Source organism: Rhizophagus irregularis, chromosome 4 (genome assembly GCF_026210795.1).
Source record: "Rhizophagus irregularis chromosome 4, complete sequence".
Classification (NCBI taxonomy): Eukaryota; Fungi; Glomeromycota; class Glomeromycetes; order Glomerales; family Glomeraceae; genus Rhizophagus; species Rhizophagus irregularis.
In genome coordinates, this window is record NC_089432.1 from 2,219,139 (window position 1) to 2,242,056 (window position 22,918).

Here is a 22,918-nt window from a genome sequence, read left to right on the forward strand (position 1 = left end):
TTCGATATTTTATTTTAGAAATTATTATTTTGGTTGGTTTTTATTTGAAGTTATTCATTTTAGGGAATTGTTATTTTAATTGGTAATTTCACTTTTAAATTAGATGCTTAGAATTTTTTTGGAATTAATTTTATCATTTTTATTTTCTTTCTTGAAATTTATGAAACTCGGAAATTGTTATAATTTTTATCAAATTTAATAAAGATATATTTTGTAGCTAGAGGTGGCAAACATCATCCACTACTAGGCTCTACAATGTCAGAGAAGTAAAGATTTTCAAAAAATGAAATCAAATACAAACGAGAAAAATGAGCTGAAGAAAATAAAGATTTGTAAAGACGTTAATGGTTGGAAGTTGGAACAACGCAAGGAGAAAAAAGGGAAAAAAATGTATATAGAAGTGGGAAGAAAAATTTAATAGAAGAATTTAATAAATTAAGTTCATATATAGAATTCAAAAACGAAGAAGTCATAAATGATAATAATAAACGTTTAAAGGAAAAGAGTAGATTTAGGTATCAGACACAAATTTCAAAAGAATTAATAAATTCTCTTATATAGTCCAACACAAAAATTTTTTTTAGCTAAACACAAATAGCTGTTTATACAAGTTTGTCCAATTATATATTCGGTCTAAGTGTTTCTATAATAGTTTTATAAATGTATTTATATTTATAATTATACCTAATAAATAAACACGCTTATCGAAAATAAAAATTTAAGTCTGTGTAATGTAGAATATTATAGTTCTAAAAGGAAAGAAACTGGAAAGTAAAGAAAAGTATACTATCATAATTCGATAATTATAACTAGCTAGAAAAGTCTAGTGCTCAAATTAAATGACGTAAAACCCTTTTGCATACTTAACTGCGTATCGTATTTCTGGTTTCAGAAATAAAGTTTTTAAATTTTAAATTTTATCGGATAAAAATGATAAAAATTATATTTTTTTTGATAGCGCTTATATTTCGTGATTCAGTAGTTGAATAATTCATGAAGTGAACAAGTTTCATTTGTTTCTTTCTAAGGAATTGCCGACGTGCAAAAACTTTTCTTGATCGATAATTTTTTTTGATAAGGTCATTAATATTTATTTTTTTGTTAATTATCAAACTCTATATACAGTATCTTTAACCCTTAGTAATTTTAGTAATTTTCATTTTTTTTTATATTAAAAAAGAAAAACTTATTTAAATCTTCTACAAAAATTTACAAATCGAAAAATAATAAAAAATATAAATTTACTCTTTCTTTCTTTTAAAATAAATTTTCTGATGGATGTAACATAAAATTTAAAAATGCATTAAACTTATGGCAAGCCAGGACAGACAAAATTGCGTTTATTTTACGCATATTTTTACTAAGCGTTTATTTTTACATTTAAACGTTTATAATTTTTTTTACAAATATGGGATTTCAATTAAACGCTTATAAATTTTTTTTCATAAATTTATTATTTCTATAAAAATTCTTTTTCATAACACAAAATTTAAATGTGGAATCTAAATAATTAATACTTAAAAATAATTAAATATGAAAATAAACGTTTAAAACCATACTTTAAGCGCTAAACAAGTATTTAATAAACTTAATAATAAACGTAATTTTATCTTTCCTGGGTTGCCAGAATAAACTTATAAATACGTTTAAAGCTGTGACTTATACGTCTAAACATGTTTAAATAAACGTATATCATTCCATATATACTACTATTAACCGATATTCTAAGTTAGTAAATCAGTAGTAAATCAGTTAGTTTAAATCTTTAGTTTGAAATGGTTTAATTATAAATAAATAAATTTAGAAAAAATTTATTTATTTTAATAAAGAAGACCGATTAATGACCGTGACCATTACAATCACTAGTATTATAATAATTTAATTGGGCAATAACGATAATAAAAATGTTATACTATAAACTAAATTAATAAAATTATGTAATATGAAAATCCAGCCGATTTTAAATACCCTTTACTTATCAGTTAGTTATATACAGTATACAGTATATTTTTATTTGTTATAACTTGTCGTTAAAATAAATATATAATAATGCCCTATACTACTATAAAACTAACAAAACTATATACCTAACTACTAATATTAATTATTTTTATTTTCATTTATTATACATTGGAATTTTTCACGATCTTCTCTAGTTCTCTATAATCCTCTTCGTTAACGCGCTTCTTCGAATAGTTTGTTATTTCATCCTCGTATTATAATCTACTTCGAAAGACACGTTTAAACATTCATATTCTTGAACTTTTTATATTAGAACGTCTCGTTTAACCGCTTCTTCTCATTCTTTCCTTGATATATCAATCTTGTAATTGCTGATCCAAAACGTTTATGGACGAAGCTCGGTTAGTATTTAATTCAAATCTCTTAATATTTGGATAAGTATGAACTGTCCAAACTTTTCCAAGTCCTCCTTGTTTTATGGAGTTCGTTATCTCTTCTTCTATTCTTTCTTGATTTGTAAAAGTCGCCAAGAGTACCACTTTCCATTAAATCTTATTTTTTTACCCTTTATAGTCTTGTTTCAAAATATTTCCATAACCTCAATAATCTCAAGCTCCTGTTTTATTCTCTTCTTCTTTTTCAAAAAATTTATATTCTTGTCACTTATATGCTTCTTTTATGTCCTTGAGCGAAGTATTTATGCTGGATCCCGTTTATATTCAATCCGACGAACGACATTTCTTTGACTGCGAAATCATTGTTATAATCCTTCAATGATTTCATTTCAGCTTTAACGCCCTATAAGAAATATGTATATGGTAAGGATACGTTTTGTATACATTTTATGTACGTTTCTATAGTTTCCATATACAAATTCCGTATATTTAATAAGCAATTCATTTTTGAACATTTTTTAAAAAAACTAATGTATACGGAAAAAATCAATCATACGGAATGTATACGGAATTTAATATTTTTAGAAAATAATTTCGTATCATAACACGAGATCACGTGATTGTTTATTGTTTTGTTATGATACGTTTTTTGTTTTTTATATAAACCCTTACTTTAATGAGTTTGATCTTCTGTCTTTCCCTTCCTTCTCTTTTCTCTTGTCTTATTTTTGTTATTTTTCTAAATTTTTCTTCTTTTTTCGTCACCCCCCTTTTAAAAAAAAATTTTTTTTTCGTACCTCACTTTAAAATTTTTTTTTTTCATCACTCTCCTTTAAAAAAAAATTTTTTTTTCGTCACTCCCTTAAAAAAAAAATTTTTTTTTGATTTTATTCTTTTATTCCCACTATTCCCACACTTCTTTTTTTTTAAAAAAAATTTTCTTCTTTCTATTTCTATTTCCTCTTTATAAAAATTTTTTATTTTTCTAACTTTGACGTCCTCCCTTTAAAAAAAAAATTTTTTTTTTAACTTTCCTAACTTCGTTACCCTCTTTTTAAAAAAATATTTTTTTTTGATTTATTCTTTATTCCCCTTTCTTTTTTATTTATATACTGTATATCCCTTTTTTTATTTCATAGGCCAGCAGATTTTTTTTTGTGAGAAGATTCAGTTTCTTTTTTCTTTTTTGTAGATCAGTTTGGGAGTCCTTTCCTTTTTGTAGGATTGTTTAGGATTTTTTTCTTTTTTTAGGTCAGTTCAAATTTTCTTTTTTTTTTTTGTAAGTTGGGTTCAGATTCTTTTCTTTTTGTAGGTTGTTTCAGTTTTGTTGCTTCAGAGTCTTCTTTTTTTGTAGGTCAGTTTTGGATTTATTTTGTTGTTTTGGCTTCTTTTTCATCAGATGCTTCATAATTCTTTTCATTTATGTAGGTCAGACATTCTGGAGTTCTCTTTCTTTTTTTGTAGGAATGCTGACCTTTGGTGACTTGGACGATTGCAGATACTATATGAAGGGGGGGTTTTGTTTCCAATTAAGTTAGACGTTCTTATGTTTCTTTTTTTTGTTTTTTTTTTAGGTTGTTTGACTCCAAATGAACCTGAACTCATAGATAATTTTGGTTGCAATAGGTGGTTTTAATAAGGAGGGAATTTTCATAATGTATTTGTATTTTGTTTATTTTTTATTTTTTATTTAATTTAATAAAGTAAAATTAGATTTATGTAAATATATTATAGTAAACTGTAATACAAATAGTAAATTCAGTGACCAAATCGTATAAATTTCGTGATAAAATCAGTGATCAAATCATGTAAATTCCATATGAATTCCGTGCAAATTCCGCATATTTTAGTGATACGGAATTGTGCATTTTTCCGTATCCTATTATGATACGTTATTTCTAAGGAAAAAAAATCGTATAAAAACTTTATAAAAAACGTATCCCGATTTTTTTATAGGGACGGTTTGAAATTTATAAGATTTTTAATCTTTAGACTTTTAAATATCCTAACGCTTTTAAACTTAAGTGACTACAACTTGTCAACTTGTGCCAAAATAATAAATCACGTGATTCTCTTACTGTACCAAAATTAATAAAATCTGATTCTTTTACTGTGCATATCTTCCTTTTGCTAACCAGAATAATTTCGGTAAATTATTCATGCGATTTTTTAGATTTTTTCGATTCTTAGAAGGTTTACCGCTAATCTTTTTTATGCCTCCTTAAGTTTATATTTCACAATTACGCCTTTGTTTATTTCTGTGTAACAACAATTCTCGTGAATTATTCCGATAATTTATAAATGTAAATGAATGATCGACAAGCGACATAAACCTTCAATACTATAAATATAATTTTTTTTTTCACGAATATATTTTCACTAAATCTTAAGTGTCAAACTTCTGTAATTTAAATATGTCCGGATTTACTCTACCAATAACAGTTACCGGAGATTCATATAATGAGTGTATTAATTGGCTTGAAGAAGCTATTGGTAAAAAATATATTAAATATTATGAATACAACCACTTTAACAATATTAAAGAAATTGGTTCCGGAAGCTTTGGAACTGTCTACCGTGCGAAATGGAAAAATTCTCGCAGTTATATGGCGTTAAAATCTTTTTTTAATTTAAATAACGTTACAATTAAAGAAATTGTTAATGAGGTAATAATAACGTAATATAATATGTTATTTTCATTTATTGTAATTCTAATAATTCTAATTTAAAATTATTTTCATGGTTTAGCTTAAACTTCAGCGTGAAGTGGATTTCCATGAGAATATTATTCGTTTTTTTGGAGTTACAACACGTATGATAAATATTATATTATGGTAATATCAATTTTATAAAATTTGAACTAAAGTTAAATGATTATTTTTTTTAATAGAAAATCAAAATGATAATTTTAAAAAATATTGGTTAGTGATGGAGTATGCTAATAATGGTACTCTTCATGAATATTTGAAGAAACATTTTGATACTATTACCTGGAATGATAAATTCAACATAGCACTTCAGTTAGCTCATGCTGTATTATGCCTCCATGATGAAGGAATCGTTCATCGTGATCTGGTAATTCATTTATTTATATTTACTAATTTATTGTGTCAAATTTATATATTAATTCATTTATTTGACATATTTAAATATTAAATAGCACTCTAAAAACATATTAGTCCATCAAAATACCATCAAGTTGGCAGATTTTGGACTGTCAAAAAGGATTGATGAATCATATAGGACGCGATCAGATTTACTTGGTGTAGTTCCATATATTGATCCAAAAAAATTTAATATACAACCATATTCTTTAGATAAAAAAAGTGATATTTATAGTATTGGTGTACTTATGTGGGAGATATCAAGTGGTCAGCCACCTTTTGATGAAATATCGTCTTATGGTTTAATTGTACGAATTCCACAAGGTCTTAGAGAAACACCTGTTCCCGACACGCCTACTGCTTATGTTAATCTTTATACTGGTATGTGTTATTATCGAATGCTACTAAAATTATCATTATTTTGATCAGATAAAAATCATTTTTTTTTTTAGAATGTTGGGATGGAGAACCGGATAATCGTCCTACTATCAGCCAAGTAGTTGCTAAGTTAAAAGTATTAAATAGTAGTAGTCAAATTAATAATAATTTTGGTAAAATTGTTGATGAGATAATTAATCTTCCTAATAAGACAGGAGATGAAGTAGAAAAACAAGAAATTCTTAATTATCTCAAAAATCATAATGTGACTTTAAAAGAAATTTATAATTGGTTATTAAATGATCAAAATAATACGAATTCTATTGTTCTACTTGGAGATTTTAATCTTTTTGGAATTGAAATAATTGAAATTAATGTTGATAAAAAAGAGGCATTTGAATTATATCAAAAGGCTGCAAATTTAGGGAATACAGATGGAATAAATAGTTTGGCATTTTGTTATGAAGATGGAATTGGAACCGATATTGATAAGAGAAAAGCATTTGAATTATATCAAAAGGCAGCAGATTTAGGAAATGCAACTGGAATAACTAATTTAGGACGTTGTTATCAGTATGGAATTGGAACTGATATTGATAAAAGAAAAGCATTTGAACTTTATCAACAGGCTTCATATTTAGGAAAGACATCTGGAATAAATAAGTTAGGATATTGTTATGAAAGTGGAATTGGAACCGATATTGATAAGAGAAAAGCATTTGAATTATATCAAAAGGCGGCAGATTTAGGAAATGCAACTGGAATAAACGAAATAGGATATTGTTATGAAAATGGAATTGGAACCAATATTAATAAGAAAAAGGCATTTGAATTATATCAAAAGGCGGCAGATTTAGGAAATGCAACTGGAATAAACAATCTAGGATATTGTTATGAAAGTGGAATTGGAACCAATATCGATAAGAAAAAGGCATTTGAATTATATCAAAAGGCAGCAAAATTAGAACTTCAGCTGGAATAGATAATTTAGGATATTGCTATGAAAATGGAATTGGAATCAGAAGGGATAAGAAAGGGGCACTTGAATTATGCCAAAAGGCATCTAATTTAGGAGATAGTATAGCACAATATAACCTTGCTCTAATGTATGAATATGGGGGAAGAGTTTCTAGGAATATAGATCAAGCGATTTATTGGTATGAAAGATCTGCTGAACAAGGAGATCCAAATACTCATCATAATAAATTGAAAAAAAGTTTAAAAAGAAAAAGGAAATAATATGCATATGGTCACGTTCATTAACTGCTGGTCATGATAAAGGATTATTTTACCCATTATAATTTATAATAGAATAAAATAAGTAGAATCCATTTTTAATTTATCATTAGCTTTTATATAAAAGTAAAAGCATTTTCGTTTCTCCACTTTCTCAAAATTTATCATAATAACATTAACTCTGGAAATAAACTTGGGATAATATTGTTTGGAGTGGGGGAGCAGAATTTATTAAGGTGGTTTAAATATTTTTGAATTATGGTTTAATTAAACATTTAAACTTGAATCAGAATGTTGGCGTTCTGATTTCTGGAACAGCGTTAATTTATCGCCATGGTATGGTTGTATATTCAAATATCAATATTCGTCCAGTTTTCTTGTTCTTTTTTTTTCATTCAAATATAGCTGCGTACACCATTTTGAAAATGGCGATAAATGGTTGCTTAGACGCATAAGTCACATCCTTAAACATTTATTTTTATGATTTGAACGTTTAATTGTAATTTGAACGTTTATTTTATTTGCTTGGTAGTTGGTTTTTGGTTATTTTAGATTTTCATATTTGATATATTATACGTATATTATTAAATGTATATTATTATACGTAATTAAACTTATTTATCGCATAATAAATAATGGTATTGCTAAACATAACCGGTGGTGATGGTGAAATTATGGTGTAATGCCGGCCAGTATTTTAAATCTGGTTGAAAATACATCATAATGCTGGTACGGTGACCATCTGAGCTTTAGCAATTCACTAAATAAATACCATTAGAACTCAAGTATTTTAAAAATTCCGGTGCAATAAAACTTGTTTAACTAATTTTCATTTCTTTTGTTGATTTTCTAAAATGCTAGAAAAGCATGATCTATATATAATATAATGAATCCAAATGGTTAGAACAAATTTTTTTTTTTTTATAAAAAAATGATGTTTATGTGTTCATACTTCGGAAAAGGATATGGAAGTTATATAATAAAATGGGTAAATAAAAATATATATAAATTAACTTATAAGTTTAAACCGTTTAAATATCCAAAGTAACTGTGTAACTTTGTTATTTTCAATTACCGACGTCGGGATTTGTCGATTTTGAAGATTTAACTAGTAGCTATTCATGGATAAGTTTTTATTTGGCTGTTCACTATGAGATATACAGACTGCGTGTTTAATAGTATACCTATATTTTTTTCTCTTTGTTTTACAGCATGTAACATTACTGATAATCATGTGATTATAACGCTTTTACCTACAGTAATTTTGTAATATTCTTTATTTTAAATTGAATGTCATTTAAGTTTAAAAGAAAAATAATTATATAAAATAGATAAAATTTTGAATGATTTAAATGTTTTACAATTTAATAATTAAAGAAAAATTACAATAAATTATTGATTTTTCCCTGAAGCTTATTTAAATTATTCCTTGCTAACAAATTTCCTTGTTTGGCAGATTTTTCATACCAATATATCGCTTTATCTATATCTTTTGAAATTCCATCTCCTGCTTCATACATTAAAGCAAGATTATTTTGTGCTATATCATGTCCTAAATTTGCAGCATTTTGATATAATTCAAAAGCTTTATTATAATCTATTTCAACACCATGTCCATTTTTATAATAATAACCAAGATTACATATTGCCAATAAGTTTCCATTATTTGCAGCTTTTTCATACCAATAAAAAGCCTTTTCAAAATCTCTTTTAACAACTATTCCATTTTCATAGCAATAACCAAGATTTAATTGGCCATATGATAAATTTTTATTAGCCACTTTTTCATAATATTCAAAAGCTAATTTATCGTTTTTCATAGTTCCATATCCAAATTCATAACAATGACCAATAAAATATTGTGCTAAAATATGATCTTTTTCTGATACATCAATAAACAAATTAAATGCTTTCTCAATATTTTCATTATTTTCATTTGTTATGATTCCATAATAATTAAAATATCCAAGAATAAAAATAGAATTAGAACTATTTTGATTATTTAATAACCAACTATAAAATTCTTGTGAATTTATATTATGATTATAAAAATATTCAATAACTCGTTTTTGTGATTCCCGTCCAAATCCTTTAATATTTAATTCAGTAATAAAGTCATTTATTTCATCAGCTATCATGCTAAAATCTTTTTCAGTTGAATGATTTTCTTGTTTACTTGATATTGCCATAGAATCAATTTCTTTTGTATTCATTTTATTAAAATTTTGAATAAGTTGAGATAAATCTCCTTGCAATTCTGAATTATTACTGCTTAAAGAAGTCTCATTAAGTTCTAGTTCATTTGTTATTTGATGATCTTCTACTATTTCTACTATTACATCTTTTTTTGTAATTATTGCATTTAGCCAATCAACTACTTGATATATAGTTGGACGATTATCTGGTTCCCCATCCCAACATTCTAAAAAAAAAATTAATAATATTCAAATTATAAAAATTCAAAACATAAAATTATTACTTACTGGTATAAATTTTAACATATTCATCAGGTGTATCAGGAACAACAGTTTCTCTATGGCCTTGTGAAATATCCAAAGCTAAACCAATGTCATATTGTTCACCTTCAACATAAAAAGGAGGTTGACCGCTGGATATCTCCCATAGTAATACGCCTAAACTATAAATATCGCTTTTTTCATTCAATGAATACATTTGTGTTGATTGGTTATTATTTCTTCGTCTATTAAAACTTTTTGGGTCGACGTAAGGAACTATCCCAAATAATTTAGATTGAAAATTTGATGATGCTCCAATTCTTTTGGATAATCCAAAATCCGCTAATTTAATTGTGTTATTACGTACAAGTATATTACAGGAGTGCTATTAATAAACGTATATTCAGATAAGTAATACAGTATAGTATCATTAATAATCGAATAATGTAAAATAAATTACCAAATCATGATGCACTATTCCTTCGTTATGTAAGCATGATACAGCGCAAGATAACTGGTATGCCATTTTATATTTGTCGTCCCAAGAAAGTTTGGTAAAGTTTTCCTTCAAATAACATCGAAGACTACCACCGTCGGCGTACTCCATTACTAACCAATAATTATTATGATTATCTAATGAAAAAAAATCATTAAAATGCATTTCTTTGAATTTTGCGATTAACAAGAATATCATATTTATTAAAGATAACTTCGGCCAATAATACCTGTCTCGAGTTTTGTTATCCCATAGCAACGAATAATGTTATCATGAAAATCAACTTCTCGTTGAATTTTTAACTAAAATAAAATTCAAATATTTAAATAAGTATAATAAATAAATATAATCATAAATAAAAAAAAATGTATTATATCGAATTACCTCACAAACAATTTCTTTCACGGTGACGTTATCAAGACTAAAAAAAGATTTTAACGCAAATTGTTTTTCTGATTTTTTCCAATTTGCACGATATACTTTTCCGAAACCTCCGGTACCAATATGTTGAATATTATTAAATTGCTGGTATTCATAAAATTTAAAATATTCTTTATCAACAGCTTCCTCAATCCAATTGACCCATTCATTTGTATACTCGGTATCTTGCATTTTGATATTATCAAATGTTATTGAACGTATTGAATAATTATAAGTTAACAGTGAAGTTAGAAAAAAATAAAAAGTAAAAATTTTATTGTATGCCTATTTTATGTTTTTTTTCTCCGATGATAGTCGTACAAGCGTACGGCGTGATTTAGTATTACCTGCTACCAAACAAAAAAACCAGTAGATCTCACCTACGCAGAAATTTTCACTTATATAATGACGTTATCAAGAATTTTTTTTTAAAAAAAAATTACTATAAATTGTAGCTATATATATTTTTCCTTTATTAGTATTACAAAAAATTAACAAATAATCAATCGTAATTTTACCACAAAAGCAGTACGTCAATAAAGGGTTACCCAATCATATCCTAATTATTTATGATTCTTAATTTAACTTTTTAATTAAAATCTATACTAACTATTTAAGGACCCAGAAATATATATAAAAGGGTCAGGTTTGAGTTTGCATATTTTGTACTAAAAAAATCATGAAAATCTTTCCTTTATTAGATAATTTTTGATAATGCCGGTCAGAATTTTATTTCTTATTATAGTAACTGGCTAACATTATCATAATTCCGGCCCTGAAAAAATGCTTACAGCTCATAGTAAAAAAATTTTTTCGTCACCTGACCCCTATATATATATTTCTAGGTCCTACTATTTACGTCCCTACACAAAAGATACTTTATTGACCACCTTACCACTTCCTTTTATTCTTCTTTTTCTTCGACTTAACGTTTTCTTTCCCTTTCCTACCCCATTAGCCCCTTCATTTGTTACATTCACTATCACTCTCATTACTACTCCTCTTTGCTACTTTGCTTTTGTCTGACTTTTCCGTCACCTGAAATCTCTTCTTTTTTAATTTCGGTGAAACAGGTTTCGGCGAAATAGACATTCGGCAAAATGTCTTCGGCGAAATTGGTTTCGGCGAAATGTCCCTTCGGTGGAATGGCCCTTTGGCGAAACCTTCAGTGAAACATCCCTTCGGCGAAATGGCTTCGGCGAAATGGCTTTCGGCAAAATGTCCTGATACCGAAGATCTGTTATATTATAAGATTCGTTATATCAAAATTCGGTATAAGAAAAGTTGGCTGTAAAATCTATGCATCATACATGGTTGACAAATCAGAACAAAGAGCTTTCATTGCCATCAACTATTTTCCTCCAAGCTTCTTTTGGAATCCTATAAAAAAATTCGGGAAAAAGCACTGACAAATGATAGTTTTTATTCCGAAGAAACTCAGACACTTGATCATTTTTCTGAAAAATTTTTTATAAGGTCACTTCTCTTAGATATTGCGAATATATTGTTTGATCAAATGAATTAATGTACTGTACGATCTCTAGTTAAAGTTTTCTTCCAAACAACTGTCACTAATATTGTTCTCACTAAATAATCAAATTTTTTATCAAGACAATTAATCATCTTGAGAAAGTGGTGAAACGAAATTACTGTTACTTTTATATTATTTTGTCATTGTTTCTATAAATATATACCGTTAGAATTCTGGGCTCAATAAGACGCAATATTATAAAAATTCTTGTGCATAAAATTTGTTTAATTTTAATTTCTTTAGTTGAATTTTCTAAAATACCCTAGAAAAGCATGATCATGATCAAAATTAATAAATACATTTATTATACATATAACATAATGAATACAATGATCAGAACGGATTTTTTTTTATTTGTCTTATCTGTACACTTGTATTACTAGTTCTTATTGAATAATTATCGTTAAATCATTTGGCCGGTATGATCTTTTAAGAATTTTTTTAATTTGTTCAACGCGCTTTATTGATAGTAGTGAAGAACGAGTCACTACTGCGAATAATTACAACTTATTAATGCATATTTTTATATAAATTATTTTTAAAAATTCTTGTGTTACTTCGGAAAAGACCAGTTAATAACCGTGACCGTTGCCATTATCAGTATTAATTTAATGATAATAAAAAATGTTATGATTATAAACTAACCTGATTAATAAAATTATAATATCCATCGATTTAAACTGGGTTAAACCGTTTGAATATCTCCAAGATCTCTGTGTAACTTTATAAATTCACATGAACACGTGAGACTTCGATCTTCAAAATGAATTGCAAATTTATCTTTCTTGTCATGTACGACATACTATCTTATACGACCTATATTATGTGACATATACGTTGTATAAGATCATAGCACCTGATCGTATAAGAACGATACATTTGCATCTGTGATACGTAACAATTAATAAAAGGCTGAAAATGATCGACAAGTGACTGTTTTGGTAATAAAAGCCAATACTGTGAATACAAAATTTTTTTCACAGATATATTGTTACTAAAGCATAAGTCTTCTAACTTCTGCAATTTCAAGATGTCTGGATCTTTTACACCTACAATAGTTACCAGAAATTCATATAATGAATATATTAATTGGATTGAAGAAGCTATTACGAAACAATACTTTAAATACTATGAATATAATAATTTTAACAACATTGAAGAAGGAAGCTTCGGAACAGTCTACCGTGAAAACTGGAAAAATGCTTCAAGTTATATAGCGTTAAATCTTTTTTTAATTTAAACAATGTTACAATTAAAGAAATTGTTAATGAGGTAATAATAACGTAATATAAGTAGCTAATTTAGGAAATTGCTATTGGAATGGAGACAGAACTGATGTCGATAAAAAGAAGGCATTTGAATCATATCAAAAGGCAGCAAACTTAGATGATGCTAATGGAATATTTAATTTAGGATATTGTTACCAATATGGAATTGGAACTGATGTTAATAAAAAAAGGGCATTTGAATTATTTCAAAAGGCTTCAAATTTAGGAGATTCATCTGGAATATGTGGTTTAGGATATTATTATGATAATTGAATTGGAGCTGATATCAATAATAAAAGAGCATTTGAATTATATCAAAATGCAGCAGATTTAGGAAATAGTATTGCTCAATATAATCTTGCTTTAATGTATGAATATGATATTGGAATTGATAAAAATAAGGATCTAACACTATATTAGCTTAAAAAATCTGCAGAGCAAGGAGACAGTATATTGCTCAGAAGAGACTAAAGAAATTTAAATAGTATGTTTATTAATTCAATTTATAAGACTTTTGTAATTAATATATTGATGTCTTTTTAAGAAATAATATTTTATTTTATTTTATTTTGACTAATAAAGTTTACAGTTTATTTGATGATAATATCAAATAAAAGTAATGATTAAATAAGTTCCAAAATAATTAACATTATACTTTATACATGCAGAATTAGGAATATTAACTGTCAGTTTCAAGTTTAAAACCATGGTTTTCAATCAAAACAAAACTGACCTCAAAACTGACTGATAAAAACTGAACTGCAAAATTGATCTACAAAACTGAATAAAAGTATAACTTTGTTTAATCATGTTCTTTGAATTTACTTGATTTTCTTTACAATGGTAATACAGATCATGTGATTTTTTGGTGATGCAACCAATCACAAAATCAACACACTTAACGACCATAAAAGCAGGATTTGTTTCCTGATTTGTGCACATGACCCGGATGATTATTTTAAACTTTTTTATTGATCTATCAAACAATCAAACAACACCACCTTTTCTTTCTTTTACCAAATTTATATAACTAAAAAAATTTGTCTGACGTTTGGATTAGTCTCTGTATCAGTAATTTGAATTGTGTAACTTGAAATAATTAAACCCCGTGACATGCCTCCGCTTGATCTATTTATTGTCAATAACTGTGTGCATTCCAATCAACTAATCCGATTTCAGTTAATAAAATATTACCTTAATCGGAATTTTTTTTTTGATTCCCGTTAAATAATCCCTATTATTTTTTTTCGATCTTTTTTTTTAGACCGTATTGTTATTTTTCTTTAAAAAAATTTTTTTTTCACTCTTTTTGGATCGGATTATTGTCCTTTTTTTCAGAATTTTTTTTCGTACTTATTTTTTATTTTCGTACTTATTTTTTATTTTTGGATTCCTTTTTTCGGAAATTTCCCTTTTTTTTAAACTGATTTCTTTCTTTATACTTTTTCTTCCCCCAAATTTTTTTTAAATTCATTTTATTATTAAATAAAAAATAAAATATTATATTAAATATATTTACAAAATTATTATTTTTTTTTAAAAAAATCAATATAACATATGGGAAAATTGACCGACGTTGATGGAAAGATGAGTAAGATTTTTTAAATTAAATTGAATGCTGGATAAATAGTTTTATTTTCAAATTCATAAAAATCAAAAAAAATTGATTTTTTTACATACTTTATAATTAATTAATTGAAGAATTTGTTGATTTAATAATAGATTATTATAACCAAATCCATATCCAAAATTCTCTAAATAATCACCAAATTTTTGAATAAATATTTTAATTCAAGTGGTTTAGTTAAATTAATAATTTTTGGGCAAAATGAGTACCAAAAGAATAATAATAAATGAAATGAATAGATTCTAATACATTTAATTATACAAATATTTTTCCTAAGTTGGTTATAAGTTTAAGATTGACGTAATATAAAATAAGAAATAATTATAAAAGGGTTTAAAATTTAAACGCTGAGATCCCCCGATTCCCCCTGTCATCAATTTACAAGGTTGCCACATCGAACGGGCATTCTCATGGTCGAACGAACGAATGAGAACAAACAAACGAACGAACGAACAATTAAACGAACAAGCGATTAATCAACAACATAATTAACAAGCGACACAATCACCGAACAATACACGTCAATATACAACAACATTCTTGGTTCACAACATAAATAGCGTTAGTAATATAAAACGTTGAACGGTATAAAATAAAATTAACTTCTCTGAATTTTCCTCAATTTATATCCACTTTTACCTTTAATTTCAAACTTCGATAGCTCTCGCTACGAATTATTACTCTTCAAAAACATATATTTAATTCATCTTAACATTTTCATTTATTTAATTAAAATTAATTAAGCGAACATTAATTAAAGTTTAGGGCGAACCTATTACCTTTAATTAACATTAAACTTCATTAACAAATAATTAAATGAAACTTATATTTTTATTGAGTTCTGTGGATGAGAACTGTGGAATTACTTTGAATTCCGTTCTCTATATATACAATTTTTATGCTACTTTCTATTCTATCTATATACTATCTTTTATGTTCTTTACATATTATCTTTGAACTATCTTTCTAATATACTATCTATATTTTAAATACGCAAATATTACATCGTAAAGAAATAATTTATAACCCATCTTTTATGGCTGTGCTATCTTTTCTTTAAAATAATCTTTCAAATATTATGTCGTAAAGATATAATTCATCTTTTGTGGCTGTGTTATCTTTTATATATGTTCTTTTTAATATGTTATCTTTTATATTCCATCTTTATGCCATCTTTTCATATTATCTTGTATATTATTTTGTGTTCTCCAATCTTTCCGACATTATTTTATATATTCTTTTAATCCACTTTATGTGTTTCGCTCATAATCTACCTTTTGTGGCTTATAATTATTCTTTCTTGTCGTTCTCATTGTTAAAGATCGCTAAGCCGCAAATGATCGACTCTATTTATCCTATTGGTTCTTTGTCAATCATTCAATAAATATTACATCATGTAGATCATTACTCTTCTTAAATGTTTATCCTTTTCGGCTAATTATTTATCCATCCACGCCAATCCACGATTAATTCGTTCGTTCTTAATACTTGATAATTACATTTGGTGGTTGAATTTTATCTTCTTTTCGTACTTGATATTTGGCCGTTTACATTATCCCCCTCTTCGCTATTTGTGACCTCACAAATAACTTTAAAAGAATCAAACTCGGGTCTCGTTCATAATAATTCTAATTGAATCGAACTCGGGTCTTATCGAATACCTCTTTTCCTTTGATTACTATTTTTGGTGTAAATTCCCTTCGATCATAAAATTTCTTTAACCATTCTCCATTTTGTGGTGTTTTCAATATTCTTCCGTCTAATTCTTTGAGTTTATATGCTCCATTTCCAAATTCTTCGTGAATTAAATATGGTCCTTTCCATTTGTTCTGTATTTTTAGTTCTGTGCTCTTCTCCATTTCTCCACCTCTTTAAATACTTTTCTCCAACTACTATTGTCGTTTTTAACTTTTACTCGACTGTATCTTTTAGTATCTTTGTACACGCCCTGATTTTCTTCAAACATTCTAACCATGTCCAAATATTCATCCTTCTTTAATGTTGGATATGATGATTTTTCCGTTTTCTTTGTTTCTCTTCCAATGTAATTTTTCCAACATACGTCGCCATCTTTTTCTAAAAATATCACTATTGATTTATCTATTGTTTCTTTCAATCTGAATATTTCTTTTTCCATCTCATGATTTCCATGCGGAGTAATTAATCCTCTGTCAAAACTTTTCGTCTTTTGATAATAATATTCACAATATGGTGATTTGTCTAAAATTATTATATCTGTATCTTCATCGTATTCTACCATTCTTCTATTTATTTGTTCCACTACTTCTTTTCTGAATTTCCATTCTGTATCCATCTTCGATTCGTGAAATTCATCTTTATCTTTTCTTCTTCTTTTATAAGTATTGAATCTTACTTTTAATCCTTGTTCTTCCCATTCTTTAATTAAATTTTGTACTATACTTGTTTTTCCCAATCCGTCTACTCCATCGATTATTACTATCTCTGGTTGTTCCTCCACTATCTTCAATAATCTACTTAGTGCGTCGGCGTTCGTATTTTCTTTTCCCGACCTATGTACTACTTCGAAATTATATTGCTGTAATTCCATTACCCATCTTGCTCTTCTTCCTTTCGGTATTTTTGCGTTCATTAATCCTTTTAATGCACTGTGATCTGTTATTACTTTAAATTTTCTATCGATTAAATACTTATGAAAATGTTGAATTCCCCAAACTATTCCTAAACATTCCAATTCTGTTATCGGGTAATTTTCTTCTGCTGGTAATAAACTTCTACTTGCATATGCTATTACTACTTCTTTTCCTTTTTCATCTTTTTGACTTAATACTGCACCTAATCCTTTTCCTGATGCATCTGTTATTAATAGAAATTCTTTCTTCCAATCTGGATGTCGCAATATTGGATATTGTATTAACTTTTCTTTTAATTTTTCAAACGCTTCTTGTTGTTCTTTTCCCCAAATGAAAGGTACTCCTTTCTTTCTCAAGTCGCTTATTGGTCTTGCTATCTTTGAAAAATTCTTCACAAATTTTCTGTAATATGAACAAAGTCCTAAAAATGATCTTACTTCTTTCACCGTTGTTGGTGCCTTCATTTCTTTTATCTTTTCTATCTTTTTATCGTCCGGCCTCAATCCATCATTTCCTACTATATGTCCTAAAAATTCTATATTTCTTTCCAAAAATCTACATTTCTTTAATTTTATTATCAAATTATTCTCCTGTAACTTCTTTAATACTTTTTCCACATGTTCCATATGGTCTTTCAAATTTCCTGAATATATCATAATATCGTCAATATATACTACCACAAAATCGTTTATGTATTCTTCTAATATTTCATCCATTAATCTTTGAAATGTTGCTGGTGCATTCGTTAAACCGAACGGCATTACATTATATTCAAACAATCCTTTCGAACATACAAATGCTGTTTTTTCTTTGTCTTCTTCTTTCATCTCTACTTGATTAAATCCTGCTGCTAAATCTATACTTGAAAACCATTTTGCTTTTCTATATTTGTCTAATAATTCATCCATTCTTGGTAAAGGAAAACTATCCATTATAGTTATCTTGTTTAACTTTCTATAATCAATACAGAATCTATATTTGCCCGTTTTCTTTCCTGCTAACGTAACCGGTGAACTCCATGGACTTTTTGATTTCCTTATCCTTCCTTGTTTTAACAATTTATCCACTTCTTCGCTTATAAATTTTGCCTTTTCATCTGTTTCTTTGTATCTTCTTTGCTTTATTGGTTCTACCCCCTCTTTTATCTTTATTTCATGTTGTGCTGCTTTTGTTCTTCCTTCTATTTCCCCGTCATATTCCAAAATATCTTGGTATTCTAATAGTAATTTTACCATATTTTCCCAAATTGGTTCTTCTACTTTCCCTATACTTAGTTTTTGCATAAATTTTTCACTTGGTTCGAGCATCTTTTCCGTCTCTCTCTTCAGAGCCAAGACTCTCTATTTAAAATTCTGGTGCATTTTGAATACCTCTCCTTCATCGTTGCTTTCATATTCTTCATCGTCTTCGCTCTCCTCACTTTCATATACCTCCCTTTCGTATCCTACTGGAATTGTTATTATTTCTCCCTGTTCTTCCATTCTTAAGGTATGATCTTCAAAATTTATTTTTGCATTATATAACTTCCATATATCATTTCCCAAAATTAGATCCTCTTCTTCTGAATCGATTACTTCAACTTCTCTTAGTATTTCCAATTCATCTTTGTATCTCAAAGTTATATTTGCCTTTCCTAACGCTGCTATCTTTTGCCCATTTGCTATTGTACATCTAAATTTACTTTTTCCAAATATAGGTATATTCAATCTTCTTCTTAATTTATCTGTTATCACGCTTACTGCTGCTCCGGTATCTATTATTACGCTCACTAATTGATCTTCAACTTCTAATTCTGTTCTCATTGCTGTAGTTTTCTTCTCTTCATTTTTCATAGTTCCCACCGAGTGTAGTCAATTTTTTTCGTTTATACTTCTTGGTCTATATGTTCCTTCTCTCAATTGTTTATGATACTTAACATTCCCGTTTATTAATTGTCCATATGTTATATTCGCTCTACAATTTTTCACGTCTTCCACAATATCATAAGGTGGTATTCCGTCAGTTAATCTTGGTCCATACTCTCTGGGTTTTGTTGGTCCTCCTGCTTCTCTCCATTTTCTTAGTCCTTCTGTTGGGTCGTAATAAGCTTGTCTTTTATTACTCCATCTCATTCCTTTTGGTCCTATTGGTCTACCCCCATTTTGTTCTGTGCGTTCAGGTATATAATTTGGTGCCGTTGTACCACTTGGCATTTCTCTATCATCCATTCTATTTCCTGCTTCCCTTAATTCTTCTTGTAAATTTCCCTCTTCATTATTATTTTTATATCCCACTATTGGACTCGTTCTTCTTGATTGTCTTCTTCCTTTTACTGCGTCATCTTTTGCGTATAATTCATTATGATAATTTAATTCTCCATCTTCATAATCATCGTAATAGCCTTGTGTGTAATATATTCCGTTATATTGTGGTTCCTCGTATCCATATTCATCATAATAATATTCTTCTTGATCATCATATTCGTCTATCATATTTACTCTTGCATTCCTTCCTTCGGGACAATTATTCTTGTAATGCCCCACTCTATTACATCCGAAACACGTTGGTACCCTATTCTGATTTGGTTGATAACTATTCCTATTACCATTATTTAATCTCCTTCCCATATTTGGTCGATACCTATTCCTATTATCGTCATTTAATCTTCTCTCCATATTTGCTACCATTCTTTCTAATTTACTAATTTTCGCCTTCTCTTTAAACATTTCAGCTAATTCGTCCTCATAATTTTCGTTCAATGGTTTTGCGAACATATTTTGTCTATTGTCATCTTTTCCGATATCTATCTTCGTACTAATTGGTATTCCTATTGCTTTTCTTAAAAATTCGTCTTTTGCACCTTCTTCTCTTACTGCTATTTCTATCGCCCCATTTAAGTTCGCTGGATTCTGTCTTCTAACTTGATATCCTATTGTTGGTTCTAATCCTTCGATGTAAAAATCTACTTGATATTCATCTGCTAATGCATGTCCTCTAGTTGCTATTCTTAATATTTGTCTAAATCTTCTTGTATATTCTTCAACACTTTCATTTGTTTCTTGTCGAGTTTTTCTTAATTCTAGCATTTTCTTTCTTCTAACATCCTCTCTGGTAAATCTTCTTTTTATTCTATGCTTTAAATCATTATCATTATCTGCATCTGCCCAATTCACTAAGTGACCTGCATTTACTTCTTTCATTTCATTATACCATTGTGCTGCTGCTCCTCTTAAATGTGCTGCTGCGTATACCGCTTGTCTTACGCCATTAGCTCCCGCTGCTTTTCCGACTGCTGCAAATGCTACATCGAATTGTCTAACCCAATCAGTAACATCTTCATCTTCTCTTCCATAAAAGAGTGGTATACTAATTGTTCCTCCTGCTTCATTTCCTGCATTTTCGATCCTATCTATCAAACTTCCTCCTGCTCCTACTGCTGCGTTCAAAGTATTAGCCGGATAGCCTAAAGCGTTCTCTATCAATCTCTTTACTTGATCCTCGGTTGCCATATTCAATATATTCTCTTGAAATAAATCTTGTAAATTATAATCAGATAATTCACTTTCGTTGTCAGAATTTTTAATATTTAATGAACTATTCGTATCTGAATTTTGACTTAAATCGCTATCCCTCTATTTATACCATTTTCAACTTCATCTTCAAACTCTTCTTCGTTAAAATTTTCAATATCTTCATCCCATCTTTCATCCGGACTTAGTATTTCTCCAATCTTTTCTGAATCATCTGTATTATCTTCTTCTGATTCTTCATTATCGCTTCTTTCGCCACTTTCTTCACTATCTATTATTCCCGCTTGTTCTTTCAACAACTTATCTAATTTTTTCTTCAATTCTTTTTCCAACTCATCTTTATTTTCTTGAAAGATTTCAATGAATTCTTTATCTAAAATTTCTCCATCTGTATATCCCATACTAGTTAATCTCAACAATTCTTCTTCAGTTATTATTGTTCCAATATCTTCAAAAATCTTCTGTAATCTTTTTACCCGATCATCAATTTCATCGATATTTTCTTCTTCACAATCTTTGCATACCATTCCTCTTACTCTAGACATATCATCCATCCATCCCAATCTAAACATATCATTCATCCATCTTATTTCACATCTTTCACACCAAGTTGTATTCTTGTTTAACCACTTATGAATTTCTTTTCTTAATTCTTTATCTTCCAAATCTATCATTTCCATATATTCTTCCACAAATTCTTTAGTTACTATTATTCGATTATTTACCCCAAAACTCTTCATTCTTTGAATTTCTGACACATCTATTTCATATCCCAATTTTTCTAAGTTGTTTCTTAATTCTATTAGCTCATCTTGTTCATTCTTCTGCGCTTCTTTAACACATTCCCCGCATTCGCTATCCGCTTCGTCCATTTCAAACCTTCTATTACCACATTTTTCACATCTTATTGTTTCTTTTTCTAACCATTCTTTTATCCTCAATTCTTTTTCCCTTTCATCCAATTCCTCTATCTCTTGAATTTTATCCATAAATATTCTCGTTACCAATATATCCATTTCTATCATCAACTTTATTCCTATTTTCCAAATGTACCTCAGTTGATCTTCATCCATAACATTTGACCTTCTTCTTAATTCACTAAATTTCCATGATTTATCTCCTATTATTATCTCTAATTCTTCCTCGGAATCATTTTCCAATTCGTAACTTGCTGGACTATCTTCACTTTCTGAATCTTCTGGCTCTTTTGTAAATCCCCTAGTATCTATAAATATTCTTATTATCTTTTGCATCATATTCTTGTGATATTCGTGAACATTTTCTATATGTATGTTCTCATATTCTATTTTGGACATTAGTTCCTTTACTTTCTCCTCATTCATAGCTATTCCTTCTTCTTCATATAGTAACTCCCTAAACGTCTCTATTGCTCCTGTCTTTACTCGTAATGGTCCAATTTCTTTTGATGTGATTCTATACCATTGCCAAAATTTCTCAAACCTTCTTTCAACATCCCAATCTTCCAAAATATATTTGTGTTCTATTAATTCAGGATTTCCAATTAATCTATCAAATACTTCATTCCCCAGATTTCTTTCAATACAGTCTCTTACAATTACTAATATAATTGTTCGTAATCCCCTTTCTTTCATTTTTGGTTGTATTCTATATCTTATTGATTCCGTTATTCTATCCATTATGTCTCTACATTTCCCTTTATGTATTGTATCTTCCCTTTCTGAATTATTCATACTTAATAAATCTAATACTCCCTTAATCGTTACGTCATTGTATATTATTATTGCATCTTCAAATTTAAATAACGCGTCCCAAAATTTCTTGAATACTATTGGTTCATTTACTATTGGATAACATAATTCACAATTTAAACATTCATCCAATTCTTCCGTTCCCAATTCGTGTTCCTCTTTATGTGTTCTATATTCGCTTTCCCATTGATGGT

General features: G+C 28.0%; 3 protein-coding genes across 3 annotated transcripts; 2 read left to right on the forward strand and 1 right to left on the reverse strand.

The window, feature by feature from the left end:
- Nucleotides 1-4,771: 4,771 nt before the first annotated feature.
- On the forward strand, nt 4,772-7,059 carry OCT59_023840 (uncharacterized protein; the record flags this gene model as incomplete). Its single annotated transcript, XM_066134999.1, has 5 exons — nt 4,772-5,023; nt 5,106-5,169; nt 5,248-5,432; nt 5,518-5,842; nt 5,914-7,059. 5 exons carry the CDS (start codon nt 4,772-4,774, stop codon nt 6,819-6,821), a joined length of 1,734 nt encoding a protein of 577 aa, XP_065991071.1. The 3' UTR covers nt 6,822-7,059.
- A 1,398-nt stretch (nt 7,060-8,457) lies between these two features.
- On the reverse strand, nt 8,458-10,639 carry OCT59_023841 (uncharacterized protein; the record flags this gene model as incomplete). The annotated part of the gene is made up of 5 exons (XM_025330433.2): nt 8,458-9,497; nt 9,559-9,916; nt 9,992-10,164; nt 10,257-10,329; nt 10,412-10,639. The coding sequence occupies 5 exons, from the start codon at nt 10,637-10,639 to the stop codon at nt 8,458-8,460; spliced, it is 1,872 nt and encodes a 623-aa protein (XP_025176681.2).
- A 2,369-nt stretch (nt 10,640-13,008) lies between these two features.
- On the forward strand, nt 13,009-13,519 carry OCT59_023842 (uncharacterized protein; the record flags this gene model as incomplete). Its single annotated transcript, XM_066135000.1, has 2 exons — nt 13,009-13,186; nt 13,272-13,519. 2 exons carry the CDS (start codon nt 13,009-13,011, stop codon nt 13,517-13,519), a joined length of 426 nt encoding a protein of 141 aa, XP_065991072.1.
- Between the last annotated feature and the right edge of the window lie 9,399 nt (nt 13,520-22,918).